Source organism: Drosophila santomea, chromosome 2L (assembly GCF_016746245.2).
Source record: "Drosophila santomea strain STO CAGO 1482 chromosome 2L, Prin_Dsan_1.1, whole genome shotgun sequence".
Lineage (NCBI taxonomy): Eukaryota > Metazoa > Arthropoda > Insecta > Diptera > Drosophilidae > Drosophila > Drosophila santomea.
Window position 1 is genome coordinate 7182605 of NC_053016.2, and position 24699 is coordinate 7207303.

The following is a 24699-nucleotide window of genomic DNA, read 5'->3' on the forward strand; positions in this document are numbered from 1 at the left end:
TCTTTTTTTCCCCGAACAAAGTGTTTTTTATCAAAATATGCTTGACAAAACCTATAGCATGAAACAAATTTAATTGGGTTTTGTCCCAAAAAGCTTTACTTTACTTTACTTGAGTGATATTCTGTGCTACTCTTACTAGTTTTCATGTACATTATTACTATGATCACATGCCTTTGAATAATAACATTTTTTGCTAGTTTTTTGTGTTTGTTTTTTTTTATTTATATAAATATTAAAAAACTAATCAGTGAAGAAATTCGGATCCTGTTGCTTATTTACCGAAGGAGTTGGAAGTTGCACTGGCACTGGCGTTAGCATTACCACCGCCTCCTCGGGAGTTGGCATTGGCATTAGCGTTAGCATTGGCATTAGCACCGCCAAATCCTCCAGAGTTGGCGACAGCATTGGCATCAGCGTTGGCATTGGAGTTACCACCGAATCCCCCTGGTCCTCCGAATCCTCCAGGTCCACCCTGACCTCCGAATCCTCCAGGTCCACCCTGACCTCCGAATCCTCCAGGTCCACCCTGACCTCCGAATCCTCCAGGTCCACCCTGACCTCCGAATCCTCCTTCGAATCCTCCAGGTCCACCTGGTCTTCCAAATCCACCTTGTCCTTCAAATCCACCTGGTCCTCCAAATCCACCTGGTCCTTCTCTTTTGTTGAAACCAGCTGGTCCGCCGAATCCTGGTCCACCGAATCCACCCTCACCCTGGGATTTGGCAGCGGCATTGGCATTTGCGTTGGCATTGCCACCACCAAACTGCGGGGCGGCACTGGACACGGCCAGGATTACGGCGAGAACGACAAAGACCTTCATGGTGATCTGCTTGATCGGAGTGACTGAACAAACTTAATGGCCAATGCCCCAGGGCCCGGTTTATATAGTGGCCAGACGGCAAGCAGACGCAGAAAAAAATTAAAATCTCATCTAGCATCGGCTTTTGGGTATAAATTAGCATGCAAACAATAGACACTGCCGAAAAAAAATTTCAATATTATTGGAGATCCGAGATGGATTCCCGATCTGGGCAGGGCTTCAGAGTGGGACGGGTAGCGAACGAAAGAGTCAGATAGTGCTGTGATCAAATGCAATGGTTTAAGGAAAGTTTGCAAATGTCTTTAGACCAACACGAGCCGTGTTCGTGGTGGTTTACTAAGGAACCGGTTTGATGCTATCAATATTGAAACGATTATTGATATTTGTGTTTATATTTCATTAAGCCAGAATTTTTTTTACTTTCGGCATCGTCATCGCGTTGCTTTCAGACGGAATCCACATAGAGGCAGATAATTATCACGGAAATCTCTCAGGTACTTCACTATTTGCTACTAACACTATAATGTATTATATTTTATATTTTCATCAAAATAAAGATAGCCACGGTACAGTCATTTCAGAACTCATTTTAGCTGTACCAGGAACCACAGTATACTACAATTTAAAAGCGTCAAAACATCAAATTTAGTTCTTAATCCTGAGGGGTCACAAACCGATTTCTTAATCCAATGGTAACTAAATGAGAATCAACTGATGATCAGGTTAGTCAAGTTTAAAGACAATAACCTAATATATTTAAATATTTTCGATCGCAACCGAGCAATATTTTCTTACAAAGTCCCACATATGGTTATAATTAACACTTTGCTATGCGTTTCCTTGTTCTACTATAAATCCAAATTATTCCATATTTTGAAGCAGACCCACACATCTGGTTCATATCAATATTTCTGTAATTTACAGGCAACCATACTAGCCCCTATAAAATTTACATATTTTTTTTAGCGACGAATGTATGTTTGTATAAAACTTCATTTACATTTCATACACAAATGAATTGGGCGCCAGATTAGCGAAATAAAAATGATAATTTAAACTGCGGACGTGCGGATAGTCGAGTCAGATCTAGCAAGAGAAGAAGCTTAGTTGAAGCGTATATACCCTTGCAGTATATGTTTTTATTTATTTATATATTACAAAAAAATAAAAATTCCTGATGCTTACCGAGTTAAAACACGTTATGATCAATAACAATGTAACTGTGATTTCTTTTTTATTATTTTCAATCATTTTTCGGCTGTTCCATGGCAGCTATATGATATAGTCGTCCTTCTTTAATTAACAAAACGCTAAGCTATTTATATTCACAGCATAATAAAATACATACAAATATAGAGTATTGAAATATATACATAGATTTGAAAACACTCTTGTAAAAGTTTCATGCAAATTACTTGAAAAGTAAATATGGGATATATAACCTCAGCGGTTAATACTGATCGAAAATATATATACTTTATTTGCTCGCAAAAGTCCCTTTAGCTTCGATGCAAACTTCTGAACGAAATCAATATGCTTCTCTGCGAGGGTATAAAAAGTGAACCAGAGTTTTTTTAAGTTCGAGAATCTGACAAAAGCTTCTTGCTATATATTTGATACCAACGTTTTATACATGTTAACTGTTAAAACTGATTTGTATTGTAATCTTTAATTTTTAAAAACTGATATTCTCAACGGTGTAAATGTTAGATTAGATTTTCATTACATATATCTTAAAACTAACTTGGCTTACATAAACTAGCATATACTCGAAAGGAATTCATTAAGATAAACAAAGAACTTGGAAGACCCATTTAGAATCTTATGATGCCAATCTAAGCCCCAAAAGGCGTTCAAAATACATCCTTTGAATTTTATAAAATTCATTTAAAATTGAATTTTTTATTTACTTTTTAATCTTTTTGCATTAAAAATTGAAATAGGCATGTGTATAACAAACTCTAGACTGCATTTTCTTATAAAGAAGAAACAATTACCCATTAAAAATTTGAGCACGTATACCTATTAATATCTTTACAGATTCTTCCAGCAGCAAAGCAAATATTGAAAGGCAAATACTTGTTTAATTTTAATTTATTAATATCTTATTCACAGTCATTTCTCTTAATTGCTTAATTGCAACTATAGTTTAGTTCTAACGACCGAACCTTCCTCCGCCTCCAGAAGCCGAGGCGGATGACGATGCAGAAGCGGATCCACCGCCACCACGTCCGCCACCACCGCCCGCCGAAGCTGAGGAAGAGGCTGAGGCTGAAGATGAGCCGCCGCCGCCTCCTCCTACAAATCCGCCACCTGGACGTCTACCGAATTCACCGATTCCACCTGGACGTCCACCGCCGATTCCGGGACCACCAAATCCGGGACCACCAAATCCGGGACCACCGAATCCTGGACCACCGAATCCTGGACCACCAGGACGTCCACCGAATCCACCTGGACGTCCACCGAATCCTGGGCCACCACCGAATCCGCCACCGCCAAATCCAGGACCACCTCCAAAGCCTTGGGCATTCGCATTGGCAATCGCATTGGCATTTGCGTTGGCGTTGGCGTTACCAATTCCAAATTGAGGCAGGGCCGATGCCACAGCCACCAGAACAGAGAGCGCGATGAATAATTTCATGTTGAGTTGTTGCCTCCTCGAGGGTGATCCAAACACTTGGCCAATGCGCCGCCGGCCCCGGCTTTTATTCCGTTGCTCGTCGGCAAAGAGATTCGTTGATTGTTCGGTGATCCACCCTTAAGCGTACTCTCCTCAGCGGCAAAAGTAGATAGAAATGAGAAAAAATAAAAAAAAACGAACGAACGAATTAATAATATTTATAGCTCAACTCATTAGCAGGTTCCGGGCGTACGACCGTCGGACCCTACGCTCAACAGACCCGGGCTGCTCGATCCCCCGCTGCAACCGGTTAATCCCAATCTCGGGAGCACTTGAGACGCGCCCCCTTCTCGATCCGTCCATTGGAGGGGCAGCATAACGATGGGATTGGGACCAGTGATGTCATGGACCGAGTAGTTAGCGGGAACTGTGGGGGTCAGAAAAGATAGATGTTATCGTGGGGCTATTTTGTAAAATCAGTACAGGTAGATTTCCAGTATGAGATTTTCTGTGATCAGTTCATAGACCAAAACTATATATTTATCCGATTATTAATGAAATCTTAATTCTAAACAGTTTCGAATATATTAATAATAATATTCTAATCGTTTACTATAAGTTAGACAGTGTACCACAGATATAGATAGATATATATAAGATAAATATAAATATTATATAACATATAAAGATTGTTATTAGATATTACTGCATTAAATTAACATACAATTTAGCAATGAAGAACTAGTTCTCTTTGAGCATCTCTGTGGCGTTATTAATTTAGTTTCACAAATATATCAAAAGCAGTTGACTGATTTTAATGTCCGCCATAATTAATGCAAATTTTTTGTTTTTTTTTCTGCCACCTGTTTGGCTTTAAACTTTTTCTCTTCGCGCAGATTTTTATTTGTTTGTTTATACAAGCTGCTAAAAGGCGAATATAATTATAAATGTTATAAAACGTGTATTTGGCTAAATTCTAAACGTTAATTATTCTAATTTATACGAGAGTCATCATAATGCCAGGAGAAGAACAACATCCCAAAAGCATTAGAAATTCAAATGAATCGGTTTGATTAATTTTGTGTGGGGGCTACGAAAGAAAGGCAGCTATCATCGAAAGAGTGGCTTAACATACGGGGAATCCCAATTGAATGTGTGCCAAGTAATGTTATGTGATTTACTCGGCCACATAAATATGCAAAAGGGAGTTCAAAAGTCTCCTACATTTGATGCCCGCATCTCTAGCCACATATGTAAGTACTTTGACAACTGAGTGTGCAACTATTTTTATTATTTCTTCCGACTTATTTGGGTAAGCCAACGGCAATTTTATGCAGATTAGTGCTCATCGGGTAAAAAATCAAACAATATTGTGCACCTTACTCTGTAACTACACAAGTTTGAGGTCAATTTGCGGAAACACTCATAACTTAAAAAATTTGGATTTGACAGTCTTCTGTAAATTTATTACTTTTAAAAATAGGAGTTGAAATACAAATCGTTAAATAATAATTACACCTCAACATGATTGTGGCGATAGAATATAATTAAAAATGTTTTGGGTGTTTTTAACATTTTTTATTTATCAGACTTTTTCAACATTAACAATAACATAATCCCTAGATAATCGGCGTTCTTGCAGCTTATCCGTAGAAACCACCGCCGCCAGCAGAGGCGGATGAAGAGGCGGAAGAGGAGGCGGCTCCACCACCACCACCAGCTGCGGAGGCTGACGAAGAGGCCGCGGCAGAGGCAGCACCACCGCCACCACCGCGTCCGCCGCCATGACGTCTTCCACCCCCAAAGCCGCCGTAGTGATTACCGAATCCACCGCCATAGGGACCGCCGCCGAATCCGCCGCCGTATGGGCCACCTCCGTAACCGCCGCCATAAGGATTACCTCCAAAGCCGCCGCCGCCAAAGGGTCCTCCGCCGAATCCTCCCCCAAATCCTGGGCCGCCAAACCCTGGGCCACCATATCCTGGGCCGCCAAATCCTGGTCGTCCAAATCCGAATTGCGGTAGGGCCGAAACGGCGGCCACCAGTAGAGCAAGAACAATCAGAGTCTTCATTTCGGGAATACTTCTTTGAGTTTGATAGATTCTATCTGTGCGATCGATAGGTTGTCCAAGCTGGAACTGACGGACTCTCGACTGAGTTGCTAAAGTATTTATACCCGCTGCATTTTTTCGAAAACTCGTCACATATCGGCGAGTCAAATGTTTATAATTTCGGCACTTGGGCCGATCACCTACCGGTTTTCATTTTATTGTGTTCCATCTCAAATCTAATTACACTGGACAACATACATATTGCTATTAAGTAAATCGATGATGCCTGCTATACTAGGCTTATGTTTACCGATAAAAAAAAATATATAGGTAACAGGTAGCATAAATAAAACCAACGCTAGATTCGAGCTCGGATTTTATAATATTAATATTCAATGGGGTAGCATACAAGAGTTATTATTATTAAGTTAAGAGTTATTATTATTATAAAATCGATTCACAATTTCTTATTAAAAAAGAAAAGTTTTTTTTTTTTGTTTATTTGCTTGGTGCGTAGTGCTACAGCGCTAAGCGATGACTTTGTTTGCCGGGGGATTCCCATTCACAGTCCCAAGAAGGCGCACAGACATCAACCCCCACTCAAAAGATGACCAGGTGGTAGTGTTTGAAAAATGACAGCAAGCATGTTTACAAAAGCTAGCGATATACTATATGTTGTTCTTCCTGGTCTGCGTAGTTCCCCACCGAGATGAAGAGTACTCTTTGCCGGTTGGTTTCGATCGGCTAATGCCGATCATCTGACAAGTTCATCTTGAAGAGTTTATTCCCCCTGTCTTGTTTTGTTCGTCGGAAAGCGGTTTCGATGGCGATGTTTCCAAAAAACCCGGTCGCTTGGAGTGGGCCAGTTGGAGGAGGTGAGATCACTGACTGATCGCCAATGGCTATTGGGCATTTCTCCAAGTTTTGCGGCCATTCTGCTCAAGAGAAGGTTCAGTCTGCCACAGAAAGTCTTCAGATCCGATCGTGCATCACAATTAACAAAATAAAGCCGACTAGTTCAGAAATTGTTAATATTCAACCGACTAGTCCTGAAAGTACACATGTCATTTTAATCAAAACAAACAATAGAATCACATTTGTTATCTTAGAGCTTCTTTGTATTGTTAGCTCTGTGTTTAAACGAAGTGATCAAGAAATGTACGGCCAGCACACTTTCATTGCAGTATTGAAAATGACACGAAGCATTACAAAATAATGTATTATAAAACAAGATAGAACGCTATAGTCGAGTTTCCCGCCTATCTGATACCCGTTACTCAGCTAGTGGAACGGAGAAGAAGAGTCTTAAACACTGACAGGTTTTGGCGATTTGTGGGCGTTAGAGTGGGCGTGGCAAACAGTTTTTTGGCAAATCGATAGAAATTTACAAGACTAATACAAAAATGAAAAAATATCAAAACATTTTTCAAAAGTGTGGGCGTGGCAGTTTTGGGCGGTTTGTGGGCGTTAGAGTGGGCGTGGCAACATGAATTAACAAACTTGCGCTGCGTCTATGTCTCTGGAGTCTGTATGCTTAGTGACAGACGGACAGACGGACATGGCCATATCGGCTCGGCTATTGATCCTGATCAAGAATATATATATTTTATATGGTCGGAAACACTTCCTTCTGCCTGTTACTTTCTTTTCAACTAATCTTTTACTCTACGAGTAACGGGTATACAAATTTGGATTAAGACTGCCAACTGTCAACTGACTGATAACTTATTACTTATAAAAATAAGAGTTGAAATACAACTTCGATAAATAATAATTACACCTCAATATGACTGTAGCGATAGAATATAATTAAAAATGTTTTGGGTGTTTTAACATTTTTATTTATCAAACTTTTTCAGCATTAACTAACTTAATCCTTAGATAATCCACGTTCTTGTAGCTTATCCGTAGAATCCACCGCCGGCAGCAGAGGCGGAAGAGGAGGCGGCTCCACCACCATCACCAGCAGCCGAAGAGGCCGAGGCAGAGGCAGCACCAATGGGTACGCCGCCATGATGTCGTCTATTAATGTGGAAGTGATTACCGTCAAAGCCGCAGTAGGGATTACCGCCAAAGCCGCCGTTGGGATTACCGCCAATGCCGCCGTTGGGATTACCGCCAATGGCGTAGGGATTACCGCCAAAGCCGCCGTAGAGAGTACCGCCATGCGAACCGCCGCCGCCGGTGTTGGGATTACTGCCAAGATAAAAGCCGCCAGAAGGCGATAAGAATTGCGGTAGGGCCGAAACGGCGGCCACCAGTAGAGCAAGAACAATCAGAGTCTTCATTTCGAGAATACTTCTTTGAGTTTGATAGATTCTATATGTGCGATCGATAGGTTTTCCAAGCTGGAACTGACGGACTCTCGGCTGAGTTGCTAAAGTATTTATACCCCCATTTTTTCGAAAAGTTTATAATTTCGGCAGTTGGACTAATGCCGATCATCTAACAAGTTTATCTTAAAGAGCTTATTCCCCCTGTCTGGTTTTGTCCGTCGGAAAGCGGTTTCGATGGAGATGTTTCCAAAAAACTTGGTCGCTTGGAGTGGGCCAGTTTGAAAATGTGAGATCACTGACTGATCGCCAATGGCTATTGGGCATTTCTCCAAGTTTTGCGGCCATTCTGCTCAAGAGAAGGTTCAGTCTGCCACAGAAAGTCTTCAGCTCCGATCGTGCATCAATTATCAAAATACAAACGACTAGTTCAGAAATTATTAACATTAAACCGACTTGTCCTGAAAGTACACATGTCATGTGATTAAGAAACAACACTTTTTATTGCAGTATTGAAAATGATATAAAGCTTTACAAATTAAATATATTATAAAATGATCTTAAAAAGCCTCTCAATCTGGAAGCATTTTGCTTTAGCTTACAATACAGATCTCGTGCAATGAGTAAAATATAGTATCGGAGTGAAATCTCTCATTCATGACTAAGTTTAGGTTTACAATCTCTTAGCAATATGATATGTTGACACTGATCGTTAGTGGGAAAAAATCACACATTTCAATGAGACAGTGCACGATAATAATCGCAAAATCCCCATAATTCGGGCTCTTAGAGATCTGAGTCCTAACAGTCCATAACAATAAAGTCTCCCATGCGCGTCGAACAAGATTTCAGAGGCTGTTAATTAATAAAAAAAAATCATTTCTTTTTAGAATATGAATTCGAAACCGGTTTGGGTGTCGTCACAGCCAACTTTGAGATACAGCTGTGATCGAAAACATGTGTGACGATTAGCGATTCACATCCAAAGGGGTTTTCCTGGCCAGCATTTGTGAAAATCAAATTAGCAGTCGTTAGAACTCGGTGATTTTTGGGGGTCGATTCAGCCAAAGGTAAATTATATGAAAAATAATTTTACTTGTATTTTGAACTTGCAATAAATAAAGGCATAAATTCCCCATTGTGGCCATTTGAATATTGATTTCATCTTTGGCTTATGCAAAAAGTCCGAAACATAATCGCCTAATGGAACCGGTCTGGCTCGGGATCGTTTATTTATTTATATTTTCTATTTTTTGCCATATTTGCTATGAGGCTTTTTTGAGTTTTCGAGTAATTATATAAGTCTGAGCTCCGGGCATTATGTAATTTTTCCCAAAGCGACTTCTTTGTGCTCCATGATTAATGACAGTGAAATGGCGTAGAATCGCAATTGCCATACAATCAATTCGAACTCTTTACATAATTGGTTGTCTAAGCTGGCAATGCAAACGAATAACGTCCAAATATAAATGCATTTACGTTGAATAAATAACGAGGGCACTTAAATTATGAACTGCGAGTGCAAATATTTGTATATTAAAATCAATCAAATTTAAATAATCGGAGCATGGTCAAAATAGAATATTATCACATTAGCCGGCGGGCAGAATCGTTTTCCATGGCGACATGAAATATTATTAAAATGCCAACTAATGAACGTCATGTTAATTATGTAAACACACAAGCGCACGCAATCAGTGTCCTGTAATATTTTCGCATTTTAAACGCCGTTTATTGCTATTGGCATTTCCCATAGTTTTTCCTCGCCACTCCACTCCACTCCAATCCCAATCCAATCCATTCCATTCAGCAAATTGAATTTTATCCGCCCGGCCAGGGCAAAATTTTCAATTATGCGGCCAGCGGGCTAATGAACAAAGCGATCTGACCAGAAAACCATTTGGCCACCATATCGATATGGATACGAGCCAGCCCACACACCACACCACCACACATCTAGCTCGATTGTGCAGACTGAATTATTTAATTTTAATTAAATGCTGGCAAACGGGTAGTCCCACAATGAATTGCCTATTTTGGGGCCAGTAGATCGCTTTTGAAATCGAAACCGATTGTCGCATACTTTGAGGCACCACCTGAGATGAGCCGAAGTTCGGAATAAAATGCACTGGCACATTGATAAACATTTCGCATTTATTTTATGGCCCAACATAAATTGCAGCAAACAAAGGGTCTCGGCCATATTGTCAGTTCTACAAAGGCCAACAACTGTTGCAGCAGCAGTGACTGTGGCAAGCCGCCAACAGTTTGTTGGCCCCAACTTCCGGTTTTCCCGCTCTTCCGCTTTTCCGACTCCATGTCGCAAAACTGCACCGCAGGGGTTCATCGTCCTTGTGCAAATTGGTCTCGCAGTTTATTGCCGACTCCGAACTCCGGACTGCGGACTGCAGACTGCGGACCTCGGACTTGGGACCCCAGGCTCCAGGCTGCAGACTTCAGACCTCGGAGCCCAGGAGCAGATGCTGCTCCTCCGGCAATAAAAGTGCACTTTCAGCCTGCGAGTGAAGCCAAAGCTGAGGCGAAGGCGGCGGCAAAGGAGCTCGCTTAAGATTTCAATTTGTTGCCTTTGTGTGCAACAATTTGCAATAGTAAAACTTTGCTTAATGATAAATGTTTGTGGGGGACACATAAAACTCAAGAACAGCGCTGTCTGTCCTGGCCATTTAAGAGATTTATGTGGCCATGAGTGGCATCAATGTCTTCGGCTGGCGCAAATACAACTCCAAACCACACCACCATTCCCTCTAATAGGCCATTAATTTTGGCGGCAACTTTGCATGCCAGATTTGCCGACCGCCAAAAACGGGAAAAGTCTTTCTTAACTGCTCGAAGAATAAATGGGTTACCATCAAGGACATCACGTGTCTTTCATACACTTAGTCCTTAATCTTTATAAAAACTTTTAAGGTTTTAAAAATGATTGTGTCTAGTAAATAGATTTTACACCATAATTGTTTGAGTACAAAAACTATATTTGATTTTGATTGACGTAATACTTTAAGCCACTGGGAGAATTACAGGTATATTCCGCACCGGGTACTCCAGATTAGCCATGATAGCCGCCGCCTGCTCCTGCCGAAGCACTGGCACTGGCTGAAGCAGAGGCTCCGGAGCCACCTCCGTAGCCACCACCACCACCTGGTCCGCCTCCGTAGCCACCACCACCACCTGGTCCGCCTCCGAAACCAGCTCCAGGTCCACCTCCGTAGCCGCCACCGCCACCGCCGCCACCACCTCCTCCATAGCCGCCTTTGTATCCGCCACCGCCTTTGTGCTTGTGGCTAAGACCACCTCCAAAGTGTCCTCCACCGGATCCGCCTCCAATGCCGGGTCCGAAGCCTCCACCGCCGGGACCAAAGCCACCTCCACCGCCTCCAATGCCGGGGCCAAAGCCACCCCCACCGCCTCCAATGCCGGGGCCAAAGCCACCTCCTCCAGAGTGTCCTCCTCCGATTCCTCCACCCGGTCCGAAGCCAGATCCTCCGCCGCCGTGACCTCCGCCAATAACTCCAATTGAAGATGATGCAGAGCTTCCGGCGCCGCCGATTCCACCGCCTCCACCAGAATGGCCACCTCCGCCGCCGATACCGCCTCCTCCTCCAGAATAGTCACCTCCTCCGAATCCAGGACCGCCACCTATTACGCCACCTCCTCCAGAATGGCCACCTCCACCGCCAATTCCGCCAGGACCGCCACCGATTCCTCCGCCGGAATGTCCACCTGATCCGAATCCAGGACCGCCACCGATTCCGCCTCCGCCTCCAGAATGTCCTCCGCCGGAAATAACTCCACCGCCCGAATGTCCACCTCCAAAGGGACCTCCTCCGCCAGCGCCGCCTCCGAATACTAAATCGCCTCCAGAGCCGCCGAAGGCGCCAGATCCGTGTCCTCCAGAACCTTGACCTCCAGATCCGTAACCTCCGCCGAGCTTACCGCCTCCATCGCCGCCGCCAATCGCGCCGGCTGAAGCGGACGAGGAAGCGGATGCCCCGGCGTGTCCACCGCCACCACCTCCACCTCCACCGCCATAACCTCCGGCGGAAGCCAACGCCACACAAACACTCAGCACTACAAACAGACGCATCGGAAGCTTTGCCTGCAGCTCACTAACTGGTCTCCGTGGAAAGATGCCGGCTTTTATAAGAGGCTATCCGATGTGCAAAAAGCACAAATAATAGCAAAATACTTGCAAAAATTTCGCAGAGCGCGAAAAAAGAACAGAACCCAGTCACGTTCCGAATGCTGAGATCCTAGGGTCAAGCCAGGCAAAAACTCAAACTGCACTGGACAACAAAGTATAATCAAATGGATTGGTTACCCATTTCGAAACACTATTTGTTACAAAGTTGGTTAATTGAGTTACTAATTTAGTGAGAATCGTAAAAACCCTTTTGTAAAACAATAACTATAAGTGAGAGCGCACACCTGTTGCATAGTGTAATTTGCACCCGTGGAGAACACAAACGAGTTCCATTTTTATATTCTCGATTGTCTAGAGTCGGAAATTACAATATACCCTAGGGAGAACCGAATATTTGAAAGGCGTGTGCAACCCGCGGGAGATTCATGATATCCATCAGCAATGATGAATTAACCTAATGAAGCTCAGCCCGATTTCCATTGTTTATTAACCAAAATAAACAGATAAGCATATTCCAAATGGAAGATCAAATGTGGCTTCGACATGGGTTAGCAAGGCAGAGGGTATTTCGACCTCGTCATAATCCAGAACTCAGTCGCTCAGTCTTATGTAAACCATTTTAATCATCGATTGCCTCGGAATCAGTTGCATTGAATCAAGACCCAGACTCGGCCAAGATTAGATTGATTTTCAATTAGATGATATTCGGAGGCGGTTGATGGTTACGACATTGACCCTTTGGTTCTACGTCACTCTGGTTTGATGGAGTGAAAATACACACGCAACACAGAGTGATGAATTATATAAAGTTATTAAACATTTCTAGGCACCACCATCGTAATGTTTATTTTGCGAACATTTTAATTGGTACACGATCTAAAAGCACACATTTAGTAATCGTTATTTATAGCAGTAGTAAAATATGGTGTTATTATATTCTAATGTGGCCCATTAAATTCATTCTCATTTGCATTCGCAAAAGGTTTAATAGTAGAGATTAGTACTTGTACAATTTAAACATAGAATTTAAAGGTCGAGTTGAAATTTTACATATACAATTTAAATATAGAATACTTCAAAATATTAAAGCTAACTTAAAATTAGCCAAGGAAAAGACCAGCACCACGGTTTATGGATCCTCCCAGGTGAGCGCCACCCAATCCAAATCCGACACTTCCGGAATTTCCACCGAGATTGCCTCCAAGGCTTAGACCGCTTCCTCCCAAATTGATACTTCCCTGACGATATCCTCCTTGGCTGGAAGCTCCGCTCGATCCCGAAGATCCAGTGTTACCACCGAGAGAGAGACTTCCCGAACCCACAGCAGGTGACAGTATACCACTGGCAACTCCATGGGCCTGAGAAGCTGCATCGTGGGCACCGGCTAGTCCAATCGATCCGTTTGCTCCAACTGACAGGCCATTCGACCCTAAGGAAGCTGATCCTGCATTTCCAGAGGATCCGATACTCAAATGTCCGGCATTGATCTTGGCTGATCCAGCTCCAGAACCAGCAGATCCGGAGATTCCAGAGGTTCCGATACTCAAATGTCCAGCGTTGATCTTGGATGATCCAGCTCCTGAAGCAGCAGATCCAGAGATTCCAGCTGATCCGATGCTTAAGTGACCAGATGAGCCATGGACAGAGGATCCCTTAGAGGTGGAATCTGTTGCTCCAATGCTCAGATGTCCGACACCAATAGATGCGCTATTCGAAGCAGTTTGGGATGATCCGGTAGAGCCAGCAGGTTGGATATTCAGATGACCAGCACCGATGGAAGCAGAACCTGATCCAGTGAGCGAAGAGCTCGATCCCGATGATTCCACTTTCTTGTGTTCTGTCTTGATGTGGGAAGATCCAGCATGTGTTCCAGAGGCTTCAATGGTTGAGGATCCAGAACTAATGTGGGCATGACCAGCACTAAACTTGGATTCCTCGGTTTTTGACGAATATGTGGTTTCAGACGATTTAATGCTCAAATTTCCTACTCCATGGGAACCAGCAGAGCCAGAACCTGTGGCTCCTGATGCCCCAATACTCAGCTGACCGCTGGTTGAGCCAGATGAAGAGCCAGATGAAGACTTCGAGGACTCAGCTTTATGATATGTGGAGGATGTTTTCATTGCACTGGCTCCAGTGGCTTCAACATCAAGGTGACCAACACCAGCAGCGCCGGAATTTGAGCCAGTGGCTTCAATTTTTCCATGTCCAGCTGTGATCTTGGCAGAACCAGCCTGTACTGATCCAGTGTGGTGTGCACCAGCTGACGAAGATCCAGTGATTTTAGCTGTATTGGCGCCGGAAGTACCTACGCTCAAGTGACCATTGCCATGTGAGCCAGAGCTGGATCCGGAAATTCCAGATGACCCGATGCTCAAGTGACCAGAACTGGCTCCGGAACCGGTGGATGCACCATTGGCAATGCCGCTGGCCACTTTGTTTGCAGCCTGAGCTCCATGAGCGGCAGCAATTGATCCGGCGGAATGGACAACATTGGCTCCGGCTAATGCAACTCCCAAAACTCCATTGACAACTTGAGCTCCATGAGCGGCACCGGACGATCCGGTTGCTCCAGCTCCCGCTGCATTCAGCACTGCATTCGCTGCATCAACAGTGGCTGAACCGGTGCTATGATGGAGGCCACTGGAACCCGTGAGGCCGGAAGAACCAATGGTCAAGTGTGCAGCATTCGGCTTTGCACCACTGTTGCCAGAGGACTGAATATTCAAATGTCCAGCTCCAAGGGAAACAGAACCAGATCCGCCGAGTTCAGAGGCTTTGTGTAGGTGATCCGCCGCCGTGGAACCTGCAGAGTGTACAGCATTGACTCCAGTGGCAGCAGCTCCCAGCACTGTGTGGGCATTGTGGGCTCCGTGGGAAGCGGCTGTCGATCCGGCCGAGTACACAACATTTGCTCCAGTTCCTGCCCCTCCCAATATTCCGTTTATGGCCTGAGCTCCGTGATTGGCAGCTAAAGATCCGGCAGAGTGGACGGCATCTGCTCCAGATCCAGATGCTCCTAGCACTCCATTGGCAGCCTGAGCTCCGTGACTGGCAGCTGCAGATCCGGCGGAGTGGATTACATTGGCTCCAGTTCCTGCCACTCCCAATATTCCGTTTATGGCCTGAGCTCCGTGATTGGCAGCTGAAGATCCGGCAGAGTGGACGGCATCTGCTCCAGATCCAGCTGCTCCTAGCACTCCATTGGCAGCCTGAGCTCCGTGATTGGCAGCTGCAGATCCGGCGGAGTGGATTACATTGGCTCCAGTCGAAGCAGCGCCCAGAATGCCGTTGGCAGCCTGATTCAGAACCGATCCAGAAGATCCTCTGTTGTACTCGCCACCCAGACTCAATCCAGGCAGGCTTGCTTGAGCAGAGCCACCACCGTTTCCGCCTCCAAGTCCAAGGCTGCCACCACCGAAGCCAAATCCAAATCCGGCGGATGCCAAGGACACGCAGCAGGCAGACAGAAGTACATACAATCCCGCGGGAGCCATTGTCTCAATTTTACTAACTGCTTTCCGAGAAAACGGCTACCTTTTATAGAACCGAAAATGCGCCTAGCAGTCATGACGTCAAAGCCACTACAGGTAAACTTCGCTTATCGCTCCTCTGAACCTCCCATTTTCCTATACCTTAGAGCTCCAAAAAAATAAAAATTAGTTAAGAGTTCATTTCATTTCGCCGTCTTAATTTGTTGGTATCTGAAATGCAATTACTACCATAAACTCAAATGCGACAAACTGAAAGAGCAGAAATGGGAAAACTTTAAAACTTTAACAGGGGTTAAACTGTAAGTAAACAAATTTGGTGACGATTTCTTTGTTAATTAATTCGAAAAAACAGACGGAAACCAGTTCCTTAACATTTATCATAGTTTTTTGACTGGGAGGGGATTCACAAATGTATAAATAAAACACGTGCTACGAAGAAGCTGCAAAATTAAGGTCAATCCGATCTGGAAGAATTAATCACAGGGAACTTTTCATACATTTTATTTTATATCATCTTGCTAAAGTGCAAATGCATCTTAATACCATATAGATACTTTATACCTGCATCGTAAATATTTCATTACCTTATAGCTTACCTAAAAATATCCAACTCACGCCCAATAAAACATACAGAGTATTCTGGCATCGCATTAAGTTATTCAAGTTTTTCGTGTCTATATTTATCCCACAATCAATTTCAATCAATCTGCTATGACGTCGACAAATATAATCGAATTCTCAGTAATATATTATATGTGTGGCCAGTAGAACAAGACTTACAGCTTAAAAACTGTACACGGAAGTTTTTCTTTAGGGTATGATACTGATAATGAGTAGAGAACTTGGAAAATGCGGTTCTGTACAATCGATCTGAGCCACGAGCCAGTTGCCATTGTCGCCAACTTAGACACAGTTTTTCACTTAACTTGGCTGCTGGTGTTGCAGGAAAAGCGCAGCTGAGCAGTGCTGAGCTCCACCCAAATGCAAATGGAGAGACAATGTGGGCTAAGAGCCCCAGAACGTGGAGCTGGCGGGGGTGTGGAAAAGGCGGGAAATGTGGCAGCTTCTGGGCCCCGGTGTCAGCTGTTGGCCTAGTAGAAAGCACTGGGGAAAATGGAAAATTGTGCTTGCAGGAAATCTGCTTACAAATGCATGTATCTTGGCCCGCCAGCTGGCTGATGTTGATGCAAAATCTGTTACGACTTTTGTGGGGCGAAAGAAACACTTGACTTCCGCTTCCGCCGGAGTTGGCCATGCACACTTGAGAATGCGAAATGCTATGCAAATGCGGGCTGCTTTTCCATATTTAAAGCAAAGTACAACGGAGAGCAAATAAATAAATAAATATTTAATTTGGGAGAAGTCAAGAAGCTTTCTTATTTTTAATATGAATCTGAAATCGACACGGTATGTCATATTTAACTATACACTTTTAGGCACAGATTTCTCTCACATAAGAAAACTAAATAAATGAAATGGTAATAAATACGAAGCTCTGAGCTTTGCTTATAAAATTATTGTCCAAATAAATACCTAAAATTACAACTTATATTAAACATACTCAAGACCGTATGAATCGTCCGCGGACTTCCCTCCTGGATCGATTAGCCTCTTCTTGCGAGCCCTCAGGCAGTTTTCCGAGGACCTGCAGCATACGCCGGTAGAGCATTTTCCGCACATCGATGGCCCAGAGGAAGTCCATGTGGTTGAACTCCTTCTGCGGCACCAGGTACTTGCCCGTCACGTTGCCCAGGTCATCGCACATGGACTCCACGTCCTTGGGGTGGCATAGCAGATCATTGGTGGAGTAGTACACGAAAGTGGGCACTGTCACCATACTCAGGTTGTAGCGAGGCGGCAGGTGATCCCTGTACAGCTGCATGTTCTTGTTCGAACTGTAGCTATACGGCGCAAAGCGACCGCTCTTGATGATCTGGATGAAGTGCTTCACCTGCTTGGCAGCCACTCCTGCCGGATAGTGACCCAGGATCACGGGGAACATTTTCTGCAACATATCTCGAAAGTTAATCTGTACTCTTTTTGTAACTTAAGCATGGTGTTACCCTGTTGAACTCGTTCCAGTTGCGACCCACGATTCCAAACACTGCCTCGATGCACAGGCGTTCCGTCTCCTCCGTCATCCGGCACAGAAACCGGAACTCGCCGTTGAACATCTCCCTAATTGAGCTGCCTACCAGGCTCTGCAAAAATGTTGCTTTAAGTATTAGTAAAGGGAAGTATTATAAATATGTTATTTCAACGTTACTCACATTAAAGTACAGGCTGATGGCCCTGATGTAGGGATGGTCCTCGGTCTCCTTGGCGTAAACGGCGGGGGCGAGGGCCTGCATGGAGACGACCTTGGCGTTGTAGGCAGGACGCATGGAGCACATCACGAAGAAGGAGGTGCATCCCTGCGAGTGGCCGGCGTAGTGCAGTTTCGGGAATCCAGTGACCCTTAGCACGTGATCAATCATCGCGGGCAAGTCGTACATGCCGATCTCGTGCCAACTGAAGTCCCAGAACTTGGACTCATCCGGGTCGAGGGTGGTGTGGTTTCTCGAGTAGCGATTGCCCCGCGCGTTTCCCAGCCAGACATCGTAGTTGTGGTCGGCCAGCAAGTAGGCTGCAAAGTGGACTTCGGTCGTAATCACTTGGCCATTAATCACGGACGACGCGGATGGCACTTACCCAGGCTCACGTTGGGGCCCATTACCACAAATCCCGCCGAGCTGTCCACGAGTCCGTGCTGCAGGAGGAAGGGCGGGGCGCCCTGCTTGCGGATGCGGTGCATGGTGAGAATGTATCCGTCCTCGGTGGTCACATGGTGCACCTCCGCCTCGTAGCCGTACTTGGCGATTAATTTGTCCTGTTGACGAAATGGGTGAGAAGTGAAGTGATGATAATGGCCGCACGGAGAGGAGTAATCTTCCACTTCGCTATGAAAGGAATTTTCGGTAATAATTCGGAAGAGCAGGTCATTATTTTCCATAAAACAACTGCCTCTTTAAGATATAGATACATATATGTACATATTGGCACTTTTTTGTTATATTAAAAAAGAGGCTTGAATTTACGCTATAAGATATTGTGTTTAGGTTTTAAAAGTACACATATGTAAATAATCATCAGAAAACGTAAAACGTTACAAAAAAAAATGTTAAGCATCAAATTTTAAATAGTATTTAATGAAAAATCGAATAATTTTTTTTTAAATACAGCGAAAGTTTTTTTTTAATATCTTACCACACTGAGAGTCGAATCTTGTTTGATGTTCTTGCGCTGCAGTCGGTCTTCCGGCGTTTCGTCCTCCACGCTCTCCTCCTCCTCTTCCTCCTCCTCCTCGTCCTCTTCGTCCTCCTCGCCACCAATCAGCTGGCCTTGGATCCTGGAGATGAATACACAAAGTCCCAGGAGCAGGATCAGCCGCATCCTCAGGCTGCACCGCATCTTGATTTAGCCACAAGTATCTGCAAGTTTCACTTTCACGGAAGCGAATCTCTGGGAGGAATTCAACCTCAACCTCAACGCAGCGCGACACGAACTCAACTGAAGACCAATTCGAAAACTGTCAACGGTTTGAATCGCCGATTACAAAAACCACACCGACCAACTTCTGCAGAGACCCTGCAGCAAATACAAAAAACAAAAAAAAAGAAATAATAATAAAAAGAATGCCGAAATACGAAAAACTTTCGATCAGACAACAACATTGCGCACTGTGACGTGTTAGCTTCTTTTGTTTACATTTCGATTGCGTTTTACCTTTTCGGCCAGTTAATTAAATATGGGTACAAATCAGAGGGTATCCGAGGGGAGGGTATACTTCGAATGCGTAGGGCGTATCAATCGGAAACAAGAAACTTATCAAGTGCAGCAAGTACAGTGAAGCGTCGAGCCGGAGACATACTCAGTTGTCAAATTAAACCATGTTCAATGGAGCCACCAAGTATCTTATCAATCACAAATGTTCACAAAACTGCAGACACGATTTTTGTGATGACACAAAGGGATGAAATATATAAAGCACCAAATGGTTTTTTTGTAATACAAATTCAATTTAATTATTTGCTGAAGAAAACAGAAATCTAAGAGATATAAATACGTATCTTTTGACAATGAAGATACTAAAGGTACTTTGTTTATAAGGTGCACCTACCACCCACCGTTATAAAGTCGGTCCAAACATTTCCACTAAGATAATTATCATTATCGAAATGACTTAATAACCGAAACCTTTTGGCTAAAGCCAGCACAACAGATAGTTTTATTGTTGGCCATCAAAAGAAAGTAAAAGTGTCGACCAGTTGTGGCGGCTGCCTTGTTGAGTTATACATCCATATGTATATTTTTTATGGTTTGGCTACCGCATTACATAATTGGCACTTTGGACCACTGCCCAGGTAAATAAAGCATTTCGCTGGCAATTATTTTGTGTTATTTTCATTATAATGGGTCTTTGACGGCACCTTTTTTGTTATTTTTGGCGGTCATTCAATTACGTAGGGCAACCGCCCCTCGAGAAACTGTTCCATTTGCTCGATTAATTTGTCGTTGACCAGACTCTTCACATCGCCGGAAATCAGGAAATCCAAGTGATTGAATTTCTTGGAGTTAATCCTCTGCACACTCTTCACCGACTTCAGCATTCTGGCATATATCGCGTGGACTCCTTCCGGCGTGGCAATAGCATCGGTTTCCCCAAAATACAATATGATCGGCACTGTGACCTGGCTTATATTGTAACTGATGGCCTCCACGCTGTGATATACCTGCATGTTCTCCGCCGTTCCGAAGTCGTAGGAGATGAAGTCGCCCGATTTCCATATCTGCTGCAAGTGTTTGATCTCCCGCGGGGAACCGCCTTGCAGTAGATACTCGTAGTTGAAGGCTTCCAACAGCTGAGAATGGGATTTTTAAAGTATCCCATTAAAATCGAACTGATTCAATTTATATTCATGTTTTACCTTTTTGTTGTTTTGGGCGCTGCCTGCCAGCTGCTTGGCGTAATATTCGCAAAGATCTCGTTTGGCTTGGCATGTTTTTCGAAAGTAGCCGGGTGGAAAGATCTCGAACTTATTTGCCTTCTGGCGTTTCTGAAAGGAAAACAAACGTCTTTAAAAAATTCAAAAGGTTCGGACCCGAACATTGAAAAAATAAACTATATTATAATATTATTAATAAAGTAGTTCAGTTCTTAAACTATTAATAGCCATCAATTCAATATTTAGCTTATCTCCTCTTGCCAAATGCTCTTCATAGAAAATTTCCACTGGAATAGATTCCACTCAGCTGATTTGTTTCACTTTCCTCAGCGTCAAGATCCACCAAAACATACTTACAGTCGCACCAGGGGGTTATCACCGAGTGTACTCATTTCTCTAAATAATCTCAAGTCTCTCATACTCTCAGAAGTTTCCTATCTCTGGGGCGATGTCAAGCGGTCAGGGTGTTATCAAAAACACTGAGAAAAACTATTGGTTTTCTCGAGCAAACACCTTTGTTAAACCCTAAACTAAATCACGATAGGCTCCACATTGGCTAATACTATTACCCTTATATCTATAGTAATTCAAGCAACGTAGGTAACTAAAAACTTAAATTGTACTTCAAAACTAAGTAAATTTTCTTGGAGTGTATCACCTAGAACAGGTCTTGGCAGTGCTCTCGATCCGGGCTTCAGTCACCGCGTGATGTTCAGACTAAGCTATCGACTGCCCACCGCCCTCGGCGGTCTGCGCCACGCCTCCTCCGCCGCCGGCGAGGGGCAACGCACCGCCCTCTACGATTTCCACGTGCAGAGGGGCGGGAAGATCGTGAACTTCGGAGGCTATGCCCTGCCGGTTCAGTATACGGATCAGAGCATTATTGCCTCCCACCTGCACACCCGCCAGGTGGGCTCCATCTTCGACGTGTCGCACATGCTGCAGACCCGGGTCTTCGGCAAGGATGCGGCCGCCTGTCTGGAGTCCGTTTGCACAGCGGACATCTTGGGCACTCCGGAGGGCAGTGGTGGCCTCACCGTCTTCACCAACGAGGCGGGCGGCATCCTGGACGATCTCATCGTGAACAAAGTCAGCGAGAAGGAGCTGTATGTGGTCTCCAATGCGGCGATGAAAGAACAGGACATGGGCATAATGAGTGCAGCAGTGGTAAGTTCAAATCGTATAGTGCAGTGTACCTTTGCTGGATAATATATACGTTGATTTCCCAGGATAACTTTAAGTCCCAAGGCAAGGATGTTACAATTGAATTCCTCACACCCACCGATCAATCCCTAGTTGCCGTCCAGGGTCCTCAAGTGGCCAAGGAACTATCGAAGCTACTTGCCAAGGATGCTTCTCTGGATCAACTCTACTTTATGACGTCCTTCGTTACCACCTTGGCTGGTATTCCCAATGTCAGGATCACGAGATGTGGTTACACCGGAGAGGACGGCGTGGAAATATCGGTGGAGTCCAGCCAAGCACAAAAGCTCACCGAATCCATTCTTGAGAGTGGAACCCTCAAACTTGCTGGTTTGGGAGCCAGAGACTCCCTGCGATTGGAGGCGGGTCTCTGCCTGTATGGCAGTGATGTCGATTCCAAAACGACACCAGTAGAGGCGGCTCTGGCATGGTTGGTATCGAAAAGACGCCGCTCCACCCGAGACTTTCCAGGAGCTGATGTGATCCTCGGCCAGCTAAAGGAGGGCGTCAGTCGGAGGCGGGTGGGTCTACAGATGCTGGGTACCAAGCCACCGCCAGCTCGTTCCGGAGTGGCCATCTTTAGCCAGGGTCAGCAGGTGGGTCAGGTGACCAGTGGCTGCCCAAGTCCTAGTGCTGGACGCAACATTGCTATGGGATATGTGTCGGAGAACCTGAAGGCACCTGGCACAAAGGTGGAGTTCAAGGTTCGAGACAAGCTCTACGAGGCCGAAGTCACCAAAATGCCTTTTGTAAAAGCCAACTATTATAACAGGCCAAAGAAATAAAGGCGCGAAATAAAATAAGAGTGGTGAAGTTAATTCTAAATGGAAGTTCAGGCTAAGGTTGTAATGATCATAATCTTGGCGAAATATCACATATATACGCTAACTATTTACTTAAAATTCCTAGCATTTACCTTGACAAACTTCATGAGGTGGCGCACCTGGAAGGAGTCGAACCTCACCTGGCGATGCAGTCGAGCCAGAGGTGCCAGTGCCTGGATGAGCTGTATGCGCTGGTTGAAGCGCGGATGCACAGCGCAAAGCACTAGGAACGCATTAAAGGCCTAAGAGCATGTTTAGAAAGGTTGAGTTAGCCAGCTGACCCGCCATACACACCTGGGAGTGTCCAATTAGTACCACCTGATGGTGCATTTCCTCCCCATCCGCCCCAGAACCTTCTCCCCTCTGCAGCTGCTCGCCGCCTGTGACCTTCGCCATGTGGTCAATTATGGCCGGCAAATCGTAGGCGCCATGCTCGTGGAAGCTGAAGCGCCAGAATTCGACCATCACGTCGGTCAAGTCGATGTGTTGCCGTCCGTAGGGCGCCACTCCGCGCAGATTCGCGAGCCACACGTCGTATTTGCGGTGGTGCAGCTGGAAGGCTGTACACGGAAAAAAATATTGGATTGGATTGGATACAGATATATCAAAGTGCGTTCAGTACAGCCACAATTAGAGTGATAGATTCAAAAATCTACTGTCAAATAGATTGTCAGGAAAAATTCGCATCCTATCATATCATCATACATAATAAGTTCTTTAAATTGGATCAACTAACCTACTGGCTTGTACCTAAGTGTACGAATGTTACCGCAGGTGCCCACTTGCTTACCCAAACTCCGTTCAGGCCCCATGCAGACCCATCCCAAAGAGGAACCGAGCAATCCGTGAACCAGGAGCACAGGCTTAGCTCCCAGACGCGGTAGGCGCTGCACCTGCAGCTGATAGCCATCCGCCGTGGTCACATTGTGAACTTCGTGGCTGACATTCTGGGCCTCCAGCCAGTCCATCTGATAGCGAAGCACAGAAAGAAATTTATTCCGAGTATATACAATGGTCAAAGCAACATAAAAACAACTACGAGCTAAAATATATTTTAGAAATATTAAGGAATTTAATGGTGGTGTTTAACACACGTTTATTTATTATTCTTCTCTAAAATGGAAACCAGAATAATAATGTACCTTTTTTAGTGTATTTAGGGGAAGGAAGGGTAGTCGCAATTAGCCGGACACTCACCGTAGTCCACTTGTAACGCGACTCCGGCGGAGAGGAGTGGGCATTTCTGCCAATGGCACACACGATGAGCATTACTTTGATGGCGCCGATGCAGCCTAACCCACCCATTTCACCCTTTCAACTGAATCGGGAGCCAGCCCCACTTGGATGCACTAATTGCCCGGCTCCCCAGATCATCTTTACACTTGACTAAGCACTCAAAATTGTAATTTATCGAGCAAAATGGTTGGTCGTGTGCAAAAAGCTAATAACAGCCTGCTGTTTGCTATAAAGTATTTGGAATATAAAAAATTTTAATAATTTTTATAACAATTAATTATTAAATAGATTACTGAACCACCAATTCGTTCTATGACTCGAGCTTTAAAGACTTACCCAAGTGTAAGCCGTAGTTAAAGTAATACCACTTTAATCTATATACTTTATTCACTATATCCAGACAAGTGCCAGGCAATGCACTCGCAATTAAATAAAGCTTAATGGAAAGCTTAAATAAAATAGATTGAATTATGCCAGCGCACCAGCATCCGCATACATTCGCAGAGGGATCCGTATGGCAACACTCACAATTAATTGCAGTCCCCTGGTCTTATCACTCAGTAATATTCATACTCGCAGAGGGGGAAAAGTCTGCGAAAGAGGAAAATGCGAAAGCACTCGGCCATCGAGCTGCAATTGCAACTCAAGAGCAGAGGGATGCCCAGTCCACGTTTGTTTACTTATCGCTGGGCGATTACAATTGACTACCCGGACAACAAAAAATCGCGGCGAACTTTATTAAAATGACGCTCGAAAGTGACAGGATGGGTAAAGAAGCAACCGAATAAAGGGCCAAAGCCAGGAGCAGCGCCAAATTAAATGGAATACAAAAATGTGAATGCAAAAAATAACCACAAGGCTGCGGACGGCAAGGTGTGGGGTTTACGAATGCGACTGGCAACAAAGGACATGCACTGGCCACAGGTCCTGGGCCCAGGATCCACGGGCCTTCCTCCCGTCATATGGGTATATGAGGCTTTTTCGGGCATTCGTTCTTTGGCATCTCTGCCAGGATCCTGGAGTCCTGG

General features: G+C 44.5%; 8 protein-coding genes across 10 annotated transcripts; 1 reads left to right on the forward strand and 7 right to left on the reverse strand.

Annotated features, from left to right (window-relative positions):
* Positions 1-257: 257 nt before the first annotated feature.
* LOC120454275 (glycine-rich RNA-binding protein 3, mitochondrial-like) lies at positions 258-834 on the reverse strand. The gene has a single exon (XM_039639444.1). The coding sequence runs from the start codon at positions 818-820 to the stop codon at positions 272-274; it is 549 nt and encodes a 182-aa protein (XP_039495378.1). The 5' UTR covers positions 821-834; the 3' UTR covers positions 258-271.
* Positions 835-2896: 2062 nt separating this feature from the next.
* Positions 2897-5567, reverse strand: LOC120444017 (glycine-rich cell wall structural protein-like). Its single transcript, XM_039623499.2, has 3 exons — positions 5089-5567; positions 3697-3870; positions 2897-3580 (listed from the first exon to the last, which is right to left on the reverse strand). The coding sequence occupies exons 1-3, from the start codon at positions 5513-5515 to the stop codon at positions 2976-2978; spliced, it is 1206 nt and encodes a 401-aa protein (XP_039479433.1). The 5' UTR covers positions 5516-5567; the 3' UTR covers positions 2897-2975.
* Positions 5568-7395: 1828 nt separating this feature from the next.
* Positions 7396-7782, reverse strand: LOC120444022 (glycine-rich cell wall structural protein-like). The gene has a single exon (XM_039623521.1). The coding sequence runs from the start codon at positions 7780-7782 to the stop codon at positions 7396-7398; it is 387 nt and encodes a 128-aa protein (XP_039479455.1).
* Positions 7783-10739: 2957 nt separating this feature from the next.
* LOC120458139 (glycine-rich cell wall structural protein) lies at positions 10740-11902 on the reverse strand. Its single transcript, XM_039645683.2, has one exon. The coding sequence runs from the start codon at positions 11870-11872 to the stop codon at positions 10835-10837; it is 1038 nt and encodes a 345-aa protein (XP_039501617.1). The 5' UTR covers positions 11873-11902; the 3' UTR covers positions 10740-10834.
* Positions 11903-12756: 854 nt separating this feature from the next.
* Positions 12757-15441, reverse strand: LOC120458528 (uncharacterized transmembrane protein DDB_G0289901). Its single transcript, XM_039646202.1, has one exon. It carries the CDS (start codon positions 15424-15426, stop codon positions 13030-13032), a length of 2397 nt encoding a protein of 798 aa, XP_039502136.1. The 5' UTR covers positions 15427-15441; the 3' UTR covers positions 12757-13029.
* A 1521-nt stretch (positions 15442-16962) lies between these two features.
* LOC120458441 (lipase 1) lies at positions 16963-19018 on the reverse strand. The gene is made up of 5 exons (XM_039646085.2): positions 18670-19018; positions 18115-18292; positions 17694-18049; positions 17487-17624; positions 16963-17428 (listed from the first exon to the last, which is right to left on the reverse strand). Exons 1-5 carry the CDS (start codon positions 18871-18873, stop codon positions 16985-16987), a joined length of 1320 nt encoding a protein of 439 aa, XP_039502019.1. The 5' UTR covers positions 18874-19018; the 3' UTR covers positions 16963-16984.
* Positions 19019-19552: 534 nt separating this feature from the next.
* On the reverse strand, positions 19553-23861 carry LOC120458442 (lipase 1). 3 transcript variants are annotated; one of them, XM_039646087.1, is made up of 6 exons: positions 23633-23861; positions 23226-23403; positions 22730-22995; positions 22555-22677; positions 20391-20519; positions 19553-20324 (listed from the first exon to the last, which is right to left on the reverse strand). In XM_039646087.1, exons 1-6 carry the CDS (start codon positions 23738-23740, stop codon positions 19914-19916), a joined length of 1215 nt encoding a protein of 404 aa, XP_039502021.1. In that variant the 5' UTR covers positions 23741-23861; the 3' UTR covers positions 19553-19913. The 3 variants fall into 3 exon arrangements, with proteins under 3 accessions (XP_039502021.1, XP_039502022.1, XP_039502020.1); XM_039646086.2 differs by having other exon boundaries at positions 19555-20324; positions 22528-22677; XM_039646088.1 differs by lacking the exon at positions 22555-22677 and having other exon boundaries at positions 19554-20324.
* On the forward strand, positions 21095-22414 carry LOC120458443 (aminomethyltransferase, mitochondrial). Its single transcript, XM_039646089.2, has 2 exons — positions 21095-21575; positions 21638-22414. The coding sequence occupies exons 1-2, from the start codon at positions 21117-21119 to the stop codon at positions 22394-22396; spliced, it is 1218 nt and encodes a 405-aa protein (XP_039502023.1). The 5' UTR covers positions 21095-21116; the 3' UTR covers positions 22397-22414.
* Positions 23862-24699: the final 838 nt, after the last annotated feature.